The sequence below is a fragment of the Panthera leo genome, chromosome A2 (genome assembly GCF_018350215.1).
Source record: "Panthera leo isolate Ple1 chromosome A2, P.leo_Ple1_pat1.1, whole genome shotgun sequence".
Taxonomy (NCBI): Eukaryota; Metazoa; Chordata; class Mammalia; order Carnivora; family Felidae; genus Panthera; species Panthera leo.
This window is the reverse complement of record NC_056680.1, coordinates 64159804-64174415: the sequence shown is the minus strand read 5'-3', so window position 1 is coordinate 64174415 and position 14612 is coordinate 64159804. Positions and strand designations below refer to the sequence as shown.

General features: G+C 39.0%; 1 protein-coding gene and 1 pseudogene across 3 annotated transcripts in view; both read right to left on the bottom strand.

Annotated features, from left to right (window-relative positions):
• Positions 1–14612, bottom strand: part of SPATA48 (spermatogenesis associated 48) — a 52259-nt gene that overhangs the window by 25167 nt on the left and 12480 nt on the right. For all 3 annotated transcript variants that reach the window (XM_042927561.1, XM_042927560.1, XM_042927562.1), the window contains exon 3: positions 1528–1604. In XM_042927561.1, the coding sequence (XP_042783495.1) occupies positions 1528–1604 (77 nt within the window). The remainder of the gene's footprint in view (positions 1–1527; positions 1605–14612) is intronic.
• Positions 3529–4479, bottom strand: LOC122213618 (annotated as a pseudogene).

Sequence of the window (14612 nt, the reverse complement as noted above, 5' to 3'; positions counted from 1 at the left end):
CCCTGACACTCACGACCTCCAATGTGGACATTGTGTCGGCTCTACTTTTAAAACACATCCAGGAGCCAGCCATGGCTGACACCTTCCTACCACCTTCCCAACGAGCCGCCCTTACCTGACCTCTAGAGATGCCTCCCAATTCTCCCTGACCCAATCAGTTGGCTGGGGACACAGTGGCCACCATGTTGCTTTCCTGTGCAAGTCTGATCTTGCTGCTTCTCTGCTAGACCTTCACTTCCCTCACAGGTAAAGCCCTGGTGTTTACAGTTGGTTAAAATGTCGGGGCCCCTGGCTGGCTCAGTCGGTTAAGCATCCGACTTCAGCTCAGGTCATGATCTCACAGTCTGTGAGTTCGAGCCCCGCGTCAGGCTCTGTGCTGAAAGCTCAGAGCCTGGAACCTGCTTTGGATTCTGTGTCTGCCCCTCCGCTGCTCATGTTCTGTCTCTCTCTGTCTCAAAAATACACAAAAACATTAAAAATTAAAAAAAAAATGCCCCTGGACATCTGCTTCTGGGCACTCCCTGCTTTTTGCCATCTTCTCTTCCTAATGTCCCCCTTACTCTCTGTTCCAGGTACCCTAGCCCCCCTCTCTTCCCTGACCCTATGCACACTTCCGACACAGGCTTTCCAAACGGCTGTATATTCCCTCTGCCTGGAAAATGCTCGTTCCAGACATCTGCAAGTCAGTCCCTTATGTCTTCCGAGCTGCTCTCAAACCCCATCAATTAAGGAGCCCCCCCTCCCCACATCCTATTCACTACGGAAGCCTACCGTCCATACACAGGACGCTCCAGATGCTTCTTCCCATTCTACCTTTTCTCTTCTATGTTTCCACAGCCTCATCATCTTCTAGGATATGAGCTATTTATGTGTTATGTCTGTCCTTATTGTCCGTCTGCCTTTAGAATGAGAGCTCTTTGAGAGCAGAGATCTCCGTCCGCCTTATTCCCTGACGAGCCTCACAGCCTAGGGCACAGACACATCGCAAAAGCTGAATATGGTTTCTGACTGCGTAAATGAACCCCTTCAGGCTTTCTCTGCTCTTGTTTTCTATGATGCTGTACTCTTATCTCCTCCTCTCACTGACCATTTCTTTTATGTTTTGGTTTTATGCTTCTATTACCCGTAGATTTTCTTTAAGACTCTCCCTTGACCTGTTTTATTTCAGCCATCAGTGTGAGTAAATATCTGTGTCTGATGTTTTCTGAATTACTCACAGCATCCAGAACATTGTGGACACAAAGGGGGACGTGTCACAAAAGATGAAAGAAATACCTTATTTTTAATTTTAATTTTGTTATTTTAGAGAGAGAGAGTAGGGGGAGGGGCACAGGGAGAGAGAGAGAAAGAGAGAATCCCAAGCAGGCTCTGTGCTGAGCGCGGGGCCTGACTCGGGGCTCGATCCTACAACCCTGGGATCATGACCTGAGCCAAAATCAAGAGTCAGGCACTCAACCGACTGAGCCACCCAGGTGCCCCAGAAGAAATACATTTTTAAATCAAAACTCTACTGGGAAAAATGCTTACTTTTGTGTCGAGGACTTGTAAAATGAGTCCTTCGCATTATATTTCCTGTTTGGCTGTAAAAGTGATTCTCCATCCTCCTAGAAGTTGTGAATAATAAGTGAAAGGAGATCAGATACACATGGGAATTGCTAATGTTTTCTACAACCATGCTTTCTTTTTCCCTTGTTCTCCATTTTTCTCCTTTCATAGCACCCCTTCCACAGACCAGGCTTAATGCTTCCCTACTTTCTTCAATTGTCTTGGAAACTTACTTTCTATGTATGGTCTCCTAAGTGATTAAGCTAAAATTTACAACATGTGTATTCAAGTTAATGGAAAGTCACATTTTTATGAGAAAGCTCTTGAATTTTAAATGCTGGCAAATGATGTTTTTAGCACCATGTAAATAAAACATCTTAAAAAGTCTAGGGGCGCCTGGGTGGCTCAGTCAGTTAAGCGTCTGACTTCGGCTCTGGTCATGATGTCACAATTCATGAGTTAGAGCCCAAAGCTTGCTTTGGATTCTGTGTCTCCCCCTCTTCCTGTGCCTCCCCCACTTATACTCTGTCTGTCTCAAAAATAAACATTTAAAAAAAACTTTTTTAAGTCTTGTGTGACTTGTCTTAACAATAGGACATTAGCTCTGATACACTTCCCCTTTCCTACCTTTTGTCTTATTTCATTGAAATTCGTTGATTATTATAATTATTAATATTAATTTTAACTATATAATATATATTATATTATATAATATATTTTTATATAATATATATTATATAATATATTTTTATATAATATATATTATATATACTATCTAATATAATTATTATATTTTAATAATATATATGTAGTTAAATATATAATATATTATTATTATATTGTAATTGTCATTAGAATCTTTAAGTATTACTATTCATTTAAATTTTCCACAGTACTTTACCAGTGGTTCTTTGTCTACTTCTGCTTCTGGTACCCAATTTGTTCTTTCCTGGTTCCACTCTCTTTGGCTGGAGTTCAATTTTCAGTAATTCTCTCAAGGATACAAACTTCTAGCTTTGTTTCTTAACTAACTCATCCTCACTTTTTAATACTGTTCCAGGTGAATTTAGAATTCTAGTTTAATGGCTATGATTCTTTGGTAAACTACCTACACCTCATTGGCTTCTGGATGGTTATTGTTGCTTTGGAAGTACACGGAGTATAATTGTCTGCAAGTATTCTGCGTCCCCGTCCCCACCCTCCGGCAATATTTAGGATATTCGTCTTGATTTTCCCACGGAGAAAATGTGTTTAGGAGAAGGTATATTTTTTCAGCTGGCTAAAGACTCGTTATGTTTCTTTAACCTCAGAATACATAACTTCCCCCAATTTGGACAAATCTCCATTGTTACCCAATCCATTGTTACCCAATCCATTGTTGCCAATGGATTCTCTTTATTCTCTTCTTAAGAAGTTCCCATCAGGCAAATACTAGACTTTCTCATTCTGTCTGCTATCTTTACCTTCCATGCTACCACTGTCCACTTTCCTGTTCACAACACTTCCTCCTTCCCCTATTTCTAGTCTCTGTTTAAACCTGTTTGTTGTATTTCTTTAAATTTCATTAAAGCTACATCCAGTGAGGCGCACCTGGGTGGCTCAGTCGGTTAAGCGCCCGACTCTGGCTCAGGTCATGATCTCGCGGTCTGTGGGTTCGAGCCCCGCGTCGGGCTCTGTGCTGACAGCTCGGAGCCTGGAGCCTGTTTCAGATTCTGTGTCTCCCTCTTTCTCTGACCCTCCCCTGTTCATGCTCTCTCTCTGTGTGTCTCAAAAATAAATAAACGTTAAAAAAAATTTTTTTAAAAAGCTACATCTAGTGAAATCATGTAATCGTTCTGTTGCTAGGCTGAATTCTCTCTCTATATTTTTTTTCATTTAGAAATTGTTTTTAATTTTAATATTTTAGTAATTTTCCTGTGGAAAATAAAATTCCATCTTAGAAGAAAGAGAAAACTCCTCAAGACCACTCTCTGGCATCTTTATTTATGTATTACAGTGGGCCAGCCAGTGAAAATCCTGGGCCTTCCATATGGCTCATGGCTTAGTCATGATATTGATAGAAGAGGGTTTAGTTGTGTCTGCCACGCTCTGGCTCAGTGAATTTTGGAGTTCTTCTGGCGCTTGTACAAGATACTCTTTGCCTCTAAAAAACACAGTTATAACTCGCTTATAATGTGAGTTTGGCAGAAGACAGACTGGAGGGGCCACTGCAGTAGCATCTCCAAATATTAACATTTCGTTCCAAGCGTCCGCGCCGACACTTTGACAAATTCCATTGTGAATCACCACCAAAGGTACGAATGGCAAGTTGTGCCTGCAGATGGTTTCCACTTCGGTGCAGAGGACCCCAATACACTGTCTCCTTCCACGCAGAAGACCCACTGCCCTGGGCTCTATCTTGGCCAACGTAGAGGCTGCAATGGCCAATCCCAAACCGGCTCCCATCGTTCCCAAGGTGCCAGCAGCAAGCCTGTGACGAGGAAGGGCATTTGGAAGCACAGTGCGTCCAGCGTCCATTATATTTGCTCCTTCATGTACCACAAAACAGTCTCTGTGCACCTGTTCTTGTGCATGGGAGAAGGCTGTGTAATCACCCACAGGCAGGGATTTGGGAGAAGCTAATTCCTGTGCTATTTTGGCCCGTTGGAGGTTATACCCAGCATGGAGGAGGCAGCCCCCTATATTCCTCCATCAGACAAGACAGGCAGATTCCTTCCATCCTACATTAACACATTTCTTGGAAGCATCTTCCCTGCTCTTCATTTTTTTTTTTTTTTCCTCCCAGAGTTTTCCACCACTTGCTCTCTGGAAGACACTGCCCTGGTGTTTCTATCAAATGGTTCTAAAAGTTGTTTGGTGAACATTGGTGACTCCCAGCAAAGTCACAGCAGGCCTTACCTTACCCCCCAATTCTTCTGTACAGATATCAACCATGTGATTTCACTCACAGGTGGAATTTAAGAAGCAAAACAAACAAGCAAAGGGGGGAAAAAAGAGGCAAACCAAGAAACAGACTCTTAACTATAGAGAACATACTGATGGTTACCAGTAGGATGAATTATTACTGATTGAGTTTTGAACGTTAAGGAAATATTTTCACTCTTGACATAAACCTCCTTTGATCATAATATACTGACCTTTTTATATATCACTGGTTTTGATATGTTAATGCTTGGTAATAATTTTTGTGTCTCTGTACATGAAGAATATTAGTCTGTAATTTCCTCTTTTTTTATTTTTGTAATGTCTTTGTCTGGTTCAGAAATATTAGTTAAGTCAGACCTCTAAAACTAGTTGGAAAGTGTGCCTTCTATTTTCTGAAATAACTTACATTAGACTGATGTGATTTCTTCCTAGGATGTTGGACAAAATTCAGCAACGAAATCATCTGATTCTAGGGTTTTCAGTGTGGGAAGATTTTTGATCAGAAAAATTAAATTCCTTTAATAAATCGGGGGCATTCATTTCATAATCAATCGGGGGTGTTCCATTTTATTTAGTATCAATTTTGGTAAGTTGTATTTGTAAAGAAATTTGTTCATTTAACCTAAGATGCTAAACGAATTGGCAAACTATATAGTTTAGGATATTTTCTTATTTTGCTTTCAGGATCAGTAGTAATAAACTCTTTAATTTCCTATGTTGCTAATATGTGTTCTCTCTCTTTTTCTTGATTGTACTAATAAAATGTCTTTTATTGATCTCTTTCCTTGATCTTTCTAAAGAAACAGCTTTTGGTTTAAAGTTTTCTCTCATGTAGCTTTTCTCTTTTCCACTGATCTCTACTCTTTAATTCTCTTTCCTTTTTAAGAAAATTGTTTAAAATGTTTTTTTTCTTTTTTTTTTGAGAGAGAGAGAGAGAGAGAGCACAAGGTGGGGAGGGGCAGAGAGAGAGGGAGACACAGAATCCGAAGCAGGCTCCAGGCTCCGAGCTGTCAGCACAGAGTCCGACAGGGGGCTCGAATTCACAAACCATGATATCATGACCTGAGCCAAAGTCAGACGTTCAGCTGACTGAAACACCCAGGCTCCCCTCTTTCTTCTTGTTTAATTTAACAATTCTTTTGTCTTAATTATTAATTACTAATTTTCAGAACCTCCTTGTTTTCTAATATAAGGATAAAAGGCTAATATTGTTCTTTTCAGCAGTGTTTACTGCATCATACAAGATTTAATATGTTATAGTTTCATCATTGTTCAGTTTAAAACATTTTCTAATTTTTCTTGTGATTTTTTTCTTTGGCCCATGGATAGGTCAGAATTGTGATGTTTAATTTTAAAACATTTGATGCTTTCCTGAACATCTCATGGTGAATTATTTTTAATTTAACTCTGTGGTGGTTTGAGAACACAAGTAGAATTATTTCAATACATTTAAACATATGAAGATTTGTTTTATGCTACACATATGATTACAGTGAATATATCACATGCATCTAATATGCTTTCTATTCACTTACTTTCAGCTGATCTGTATCTTCATACTGAAAGCGTACCTCTTGTAAATAGCATATAGTTGTGTCTTGCTTTTTTAATCCATTCTGATCATCTCTGCCTTTCAGTTGAAATGTTTAGTATATCACCATTTTTTTTTTTTTTTAAGTAACCTTCACCACAGTGTGGAGCCCAACGCAGGGCTTGAACTCATAGTCCTGACATTAAGACCTGAGCTGAGATCAGGAGTGCGACGCTTAGCCAACTGAGACACCCAGGCCTCCTTGACACATTCTTTAAAAATCAAATGACAATGTAGTAGATGGCTCCGTTTCTGGACACTGTTTTCCATTGATGGGTTTGCCAATCACTTTGCCAGTTGGTGCTGATTATTTCAACTTCACAGTCAAACCTAAAATCAGAGAGCACAAATCCTCCAACTTCATTTTTATTCAAAATTGTTTCAGCTATTTTAGGCTTTTCATGTCATAGAAATTTTATAATCCGTCTGGTCAATTTCCACAAAACATCTTCTCAGGATTTTTATAGGGTCTGCATTGAATCTAGAGATCAATCGGGGAAGTTTTAATAAATTAACAAGCCTTCCAGCCAATGAACCTGGCTTACTTTCCATTTATTTGTGTCTTCGTTAATTTATGTCACCCAGTAACATACTATAGTTCTCAGTGAAAAAATGCACGTGTTTTATTAAATCCTATGCGGTTTTTGGTACTATTGTCAGTGGAATCTTCTAAACTTTCATTTTCCAGTTGTTTGCTTATGATACTTAACATTACAATTGACTTTTGCATATTAACCATAAGCTTATGCCTCCCATGAAATTAAAGATTACATACAGCAGTTGGTTTGAAGATTTCTGAGGATATTTTTTAATAAATACCATCATGTCATCTCTACCCAGAGATGGATTTATTTCTATTTCTTTTTTTGTTTTGTTTTTTGCTTTTCTGCAATAGCTCTCTCCTCCACTAAATGGAAGATGATAGTGGTGAGAGCAGACACTTTTGTCTTATTCCTGATATTAAGGGAAAAGCATTCAGTCTTACATCATCATTGCTTTAGCCTCAGGGCTTTCACAGATGCTTTATCGCAGATTGAGGAAGGTCCCCTCCAAGTCTCCAAGTTTGCTGAGAGTTTTGATCCTGAGAGAGTATTGATTTTTTTTTCCCTTTTGTTAGTAACAGTCTTGGTCGTTTCTGATCCTTTGCTTTTCTGTATCCTTTTTATAAAGCACTTCTCGAACTCCACGTGGATACAGACAAGATATTGATTTGGATGGCACTGAGACCGCAAAACAACTTAGTAAGAAAACGCGCATGGTAGATATTGTCCCATCCCACACTCGTATCTATTTCTATTTACCGTGGTTTTCTTGTAGTCAGCATATAGTTGGGTATTGATTATTTTATCCAACATAAACATGTCTGACTTTCTATTTCTATTTACCATGGTTTTCTTGTAGTCAGCATATAGTTGGGTATTGATTTTTTTTTTATCCAACATAAAAATGTCTGACTTTCTATTTCCTTACATTAAATTTATCTAATATAACATTTGACATAATTTGGTTTCAATATAGCTTTATTTACTGTTGGTTTCATCTCCTCCTTTTCCTTTTCTGTTACTTTCTTTTGTATTATTTGAGGTTTTTTTTTTCTTTGTAGAATTTCATTTTGTCTCCCCCTATTAGCTTATTGCCTATGATTGATTGATTGGCTTCTGTTATTACTGTCACTCTAAGACTTTATACGTCTTTAATTCTAGGGTTTAAAGTATATTACACCACTTCATGAATAGTGTAAAAACTTACAATATCATACGCCTATTTTCATCCTGACCTCCCGGGTGCTATTGTTATATGATGGACTTCTACATGTGCTGTATGCCCCAAATACATTGCGACTGTTGTTGCTTTAAACATTCGGTGATATTTTTGGGGGCACCTGGGTGGCTCAGTCCGGTAAGTGTCCGACTCTTGGCTTCAGCTCAGGCCATGATCTCACAGTTCGTGAGTTCGAGCCCCGCATCAGGCTCTGTACTGTTAGTGGGATTCTGTCACTCTCCTTCTCTCTGTCCCTCCCTTGCTTGTTCTCTCTCTCTCATGCGCGCTCAAAATAAACTTAAAAAAACATTAAAGGATATTTTGCAGTATTTCAAAATGGAGAATAGAGTTTTCTATTTACCACACATTTACCGTGTCTCTTGACCTCAATTTCATTCCATTGAACAAACTCAAATTTCCACCTACACTATATTCTTTTGTCTGAAGAACCTCCTTAGGTCGGTTGGCAGTAGATGCCTCAGGTTTCTTTTTCTGAAAATATCTACTCTGCCTTCCTTTTTGAAATTTGTTGTTGCTGATGAATGTGTTCTTAATGAACTTCTTTTGACATTGCAAACATGTGTCCATTTTCTTCTAGCGAGCACAGATTCGGACAAGAGCCTGCTGTCATTCTTACCTGTGCTCCTCTGTGTATAATGGATTTTTTTCCTCTAACTGCTTCAAGATGTCCTTTGTATCCCCGTTTTCCAGCAATTTAACTTAGGTGCACAGTGTCCTTTATCTTTCTACAGCTTGGCGCTTGTTCAGTTTCTTGGGTCTGTAGATTTAAATCATGAGGAACAACACTGGCCACTGTTGGCCCAAATATTTCCCCCATTTTCCATTCTTTTCTGCAATGCCAGTTACACGCGTGTTAAACGGCCTGCTATCATCCCCAAGCTAACTGGTGTTTTACTTATACATTTTCTGTTTTACTTTGGATAGTTTCTGTTGCTACATTTTCAACTTTGCTGATCTTTTAGCCTGCAGTGTCTGATCTGCTTTGAAACGTGTATCCATTTATCTTTCATTGTATCGTGTTTTTCATGTCTAAATGGCCTCTTGAGTCCTGTTTACACCATGCATTTTCCTCATGTCTGTGGTTGTGGTTTCCTTCACCATCTGAATGCATGGAACGTGTGTGTAATAGCTGTGTTTGCACACGTCCTTGTCTGCTTGCTCCTTCCTGTCCACCACTTCCAGGTCCCGTGTTCTTGATTGACCGTTCCTCCTGAGTATGGGAACTAGTCCCCTACTTCTTGGCATGAAAATTAATTTCTATTGAGTACCTATTTTAAACGTTGGGTTGTTGGTTGCTAACACTTGTTTTATTCTTTGTTTTTAATGTTGATGTATTAATTTTTGAGGGAGAGAGAGGATGCACAAGCAGGGGAGGGGCAGAGAGAAAGAGAGAGAGACAGAGAGAGAGACAGAGAGAGAGAAGGAGACACAGAATCTGAAGCAGGATCTAGGCTCTGAGCTGTCAGCACAGAGCCTGATGCAGAGCTCGGACCCACAAACTATGAGATCATGACTTGAGCTGAAGTTGGACGCTTAACCAACTGAACCACCCAGGCGCCCCATAACTTGTTTTATTCTTTTTTTAAAAATATTATTGTTTTTAAATTTACATCCAAATTAGTTAGCATATAGTGCAACAATGATTTCAGGAGTAGATTCCTTAATGCCCCTTACCCATTTAGCCCATCCCGCCTCCCACAACCCCTCCAGTAACCTCTTGTTTGTTCTCCATATTTAAGAGTTTCTTATGTTTTGTCCCCCTCCCTGTTTTTATATTATTTTTGTTTCCCTTCCCTTCTGTTCATCTGTTTTGTCTCTTAAAGTCCTCACATGCATGAAGTCATATATTTATCTTTCTCTAATTTCACTTAGCATAATACCCTCCAGTTCCATCCATGTAGTTGCAAATGGCAAGATTTCATTCTTTTTGATTGCCAAGTAATACTCCATTGTATGTATGTATATATATATATATATATATATATATATATATATATATACCACATCTTCTTTATCCATTCATCCATCGATGGACATTTGGGCTCTTTCCATACTTTGGCTATTGTTGATAGTGCTGCTATAAACATGGAGGTGCATGTGTCCCTTTGAAACAGCACACCTGTATCCCTTGGATAAATACCTAGTAGTGCAATTTCTGGGTCCTAGGGTAGTTCTATTTTTAATTTTTTGAGGAAACTCCATACTCTTTTCCAGAGTGGCTACACCAGTTTGCATTCCCACCAGCAATGCAAAAGAGATCCTCTTTCTCCGCATCCTCGCCAACATCTGTTGTTGCCTGAGTTGTTAACATTAGCCATTCTGACAGGTGTGAGGTGGTATCTCATTGTGGTTTCGATTTGTATTTGCCTGATAATGAGTGATGTGGAGCACTTTTTCATGTGTCAGTTGGCCATCTGGATGTCTTCTTTGGAGAAATGTCTATTCATGTCTTTTGCCCATTTCTTCACTGGATGATTTGATTTTTGGGTGTTGAGGTTGATAAATTCTTTATAGATTTTGGATACTAACCCTTTATCTGGTATGTCATTTGCAAATATCTTCTCCCATTCTGTTGGTTGCCTTTTAGTTTTGCTGATTGTTTCCTACCCTTCACTGTGCAGGAGCTTTTTATTTTGATGAGGTCCCAGTAGTTCATTTTTGCTTTTGTTTCCCTTTCCTCTGGAGACGTGTTGAGTATAAGTTGCCGTGGCCAAGATCAAAGAGGTTTTTGCCTGCTTTCTCCTCAAGGATTTTGATGGCTTCCTGTCTTACATTTAGGTCTTTCATCCGTTTTGACTCTTTTTGTGTATGGTGTGAGAAAGTGGTCCAGGCTCATTCTGTGTGTCGCTGTCCAGTTTTCCCAGCACCACTTGCTGAAGAGACTGTCTTTATTCCATTGGATATTCTTTCCTGCTTTGTCAAAGATGAGTTGACCATACGTTTGTGGGTCCATTTTTGGGTTCTCTATTAACTTTTTTATTCTTAAGTAGTGTTAGAATATGTTCCAGCACAAAGTTAAGTACTGAAAGTCCATGGATGTTTTTGAGGGTTGCCTTTAACCTGTCAGAGCAGGTCCACAGGAACCTTTGGAGTAGGGTTAAGAAAGCCTGACTACAAAAGTGACATCCTTCTGAAGATCCTGACTGACGTCCTGTGTCCTCCAAGGTATCTTCATTCCAGTTTTGTGGGCACTTGAACCATCCCCTGCGCTGTTGGAGCTTCAGAGAATGATCATGCAGTTCTCTACAGCAGGTCTGGTCTTTCCCAAATTCCAGTACTTTCCTCTTGTCAGTGCACAGATCAGTGCTCACAGGGCTGCACATTTTCCTCCCCAGCTCTCCAGAGCACTGTCTCTGCAGCCCCCACCTCTCTGGTGCCCTGGTCCACAAACTTTTGGATGCCCCAGAGCCCCAATCTCTGTCACCTCAACTGAACAAGAGCCTAAAGGTGTGTATGGACTTGACTGTTGTTCAGAAATTGCCTCCAGGGAGTAACCTGGTGAAATCGGAGGGTTCACATATTTTCCCTTCCTTAGAGATTGCAATCTGTCACTACCTTTTCTCTAGTGTTTGCAAACTATTATTTCTCATATTGTGTCCAATTTTCTCTGTTTAAGGCAGAAAAGTAAAGGCAACAGCTGCTATTTCATTTCATCTACACTTCACTCACTTTCTTCTCTTATTTTTTAAAATTTCTTGTTGTACTTTCTTTTGGTTTACATAGCTGTTCATTTTCTAACTTTGGAGAAAGGATTTTCTTTTTTGTTAATGTTTATTTATTTATTTTGAGAGAGAGAGTGCACATGAGCGGGGAGGAGTAGAGAGAGAGGGAGAGAGAGAATCCCAGGCAGGCTCCGAGCTGTCAGCACAGAGCCCGACATGGGGCTCGAACTCATGAACCGCGAGATCACAACCTGAGCTGAAATCAAGAGTTGGGTGCTTAACCACTGAGCCACCCAGGTGCCCCTCAGTCAGATATTTTTAACTGATTCTTCATCTCCGGTTTTCTCTTGGGTGATTGCCTGCCTTTCTTCAGTGTCCCTTCTTAAATTTTTATATGAATATATTTCCCTTTGGGCATAGTGCGATCCTTAGCTTCTGAATGAATTTTCCATTTCTTTCATTTTTTTTCACTGTCAATTTTATTTGTATTTAAGTTTCAAAATCTGTATCAAGACAGCTTTTCATATCCTCAGATGCTTGTTTGAAACACGTAACTCAGTTTGGAGTGTTACAATACAGTTTTCTTCTGTTTTATAGTTGATTTGGTATGATGTATTCTTACTAAGGTATTTTGGTTCTTATTTCGATTCTTTTGTTATAGTTTCTTCGAATAGATTTATCACGTTTTCTTTCATTCACTTGATGGAGTTGGGGTGGTTCACGATATTCTTAGTTCAATGCTGCCCTCTTCTGTCCGTGTGGCGAAGTACAGCATTTTCTCTAATAAAGTTGTTTCCTCCTGGAAGGCTATTGTTTTTTGTTCAAATGTTTATTTATTTCTGAGACAGAGAGAGACAGAGCATGAGCGGGGGAGGGGCAGAGAGAGAGGGGACACAGAATCCGAAGCAGTCTCCAGGCTCCGAGCTGTCATCACAGAGCCCCACGCGGGGCTCGAACTCACAAACCGTGAGATCATGACCTGAGCTGAAGTCGGTCTTTCAACGGACTGAGCCACCCAGGCTCCCAGGCAATTGTTATCAAAGGGGTTGTGTCACCTCCACTCAATTCATTCTTTGCCTTTCAGAATACTAACTTTCACTCTTTCCCTTATTTATTTATTTTTTCCTTTTCATCACTCAACCTCCAAAAGGCGACTCTCTCTTTTAAACAATTAATGCCTTTCAAAGACTGCCACCTCAAGTCGTGTATGCTTTTAAATTCCTTCTCTGCAGACAGAGTCTATCTTTCTAGCGGTGGTTGTTAGATCAGTAGTAGGCCGGCTTCTCTCTACCACGCGTTTTCCAAGACTGTCCTCATTTACCGGAAAAAAAGCTTCTGTTAAGTGCTTGAAGCATGACTTTTTAGGATTTTATGTTTTCTTTTTTTTTAACTTGCAGTCATTCAAAGTTTAGTATTTCTCTGTGTCCTAGACATGTTGAAGGTGCGGGGTTTGTACGTTATAAAAAAAATGGATTTTGCCATGTTTTACTAACTTGATCAGTTTTTGAATTTTCAGGTTTTCTTCTGTTGTTACATAACCATCAAAGATTATATATTTTCCTCTAGGCATTATTATAGTTAATTCCCACACATTTTTCTATGATATTGCTGTTATCATTCAGTTTAAGACATTTTCCATTTTCCTTATGTTTTTCCTTTGGCCCATGACTCATGTCCATAAATACATTTTTATATTTCCAAACGTATGATTTTCTAGGGTTTTTGATCTGTTATAATGGTCTTGTGGTCAAAGAACATACTCTGTGTGATTTAAAATATTTGAGGGGTACCTGGGTGGCTCAGTCGGTTAAGTGTCTGACATCAGCTCAAGTCACGATCTCACGGTTTGTTAGTTCAAGCCCTGCATCGGGCTCTGTGCCGACATTTCAGAGCCTGGAGCCTGCTTCAGATTCTATGTCTCCTTCTCTCTCTGCCTCTCTCATGCTCTGTCTCTCTCTTTCTCTCAAAAAGAAATAAACATTAAAAAATAAAATAAACTATTTGAGTAATGTAAGGAATTATTGAATCACTATATTGTACACCTGAAACTAATACAACACTGTGTGTTAATAATACTGAAATTAAAGTAAAAAAAATAAACATCTAAGCCAAAAAATTTAAAAATGAAATATTTGAAAATTTCCAGGTTGTCTTATGATACGTGGTAATTTTACGAATGGTCCTTGCAAGAAGGTACACTTGTGTGTGTGTGTGTGTGTGTGTGTGTGTGTGTATTATTACTAACAAGTTGCCCCAGTATATTTATATTTATATTTATATTTATATTTATATTTATATTTATATTTATATTTATATTTATTAACTAATTGTGCTGCCTTATTCTACTATATGAGTTTTGTCTATACTAAATCCCCCAATATCCAGTTGTCCTATTAATTGCCATACAGTTTACAGTGACTCTTATCAGCAAGAGTCATGAACAGATATTTCAGTGTCTTTACAGATTAAAAAAAAAATCTATGTTTAACATAGAGGTCATCGAAGTCAACCTACCATTGTTAGTGTTGTACAATAATATGTATTGGATCTTTGCCAAATCAACTGTTGCTATATCATTGATGTAATTTCTATGTCTCTCTTGAACATGTAAATCTTGGTAAGAATAAGAGCTGTGTTACAGGCAGAACAAACAAGCACATAAAAACAATGGCTCTCCTGGCAAAGAGAAGGCATGTGGGAAGGCAAAAATCACATCAATTTTTTTACTTCTAAAAAGTCCACTAAATTAGAATTGGTCACAGTTCATTTAAAATATCTTTTATTGTGAACTTTGCAGAGTTCATGAGGTCTGTCACAATCACCTGTGTCCCGTGGGTCATGTCTTGATAAGGTTGGTGTGTAATGTGTGGGTAAGATTGGTCCTCCCCTTGAAGGGGCCAAGATTCTGAAATCTGTGCTCTCTTCGAGTTCTTCAGCATTTTGGTATATCATTGATACCATGGTATCATCTTTCATTGGAATCTGGATTTTTCTCTAAAACCCATCGCTTCCAGTTCCTGATAGGTCTTATAAGCTGCCATTTCTATATGTTATATATCTTCAATTTCTTTATGAAACGTTTGCAGATCTTGAAGTTTATTGTTTAC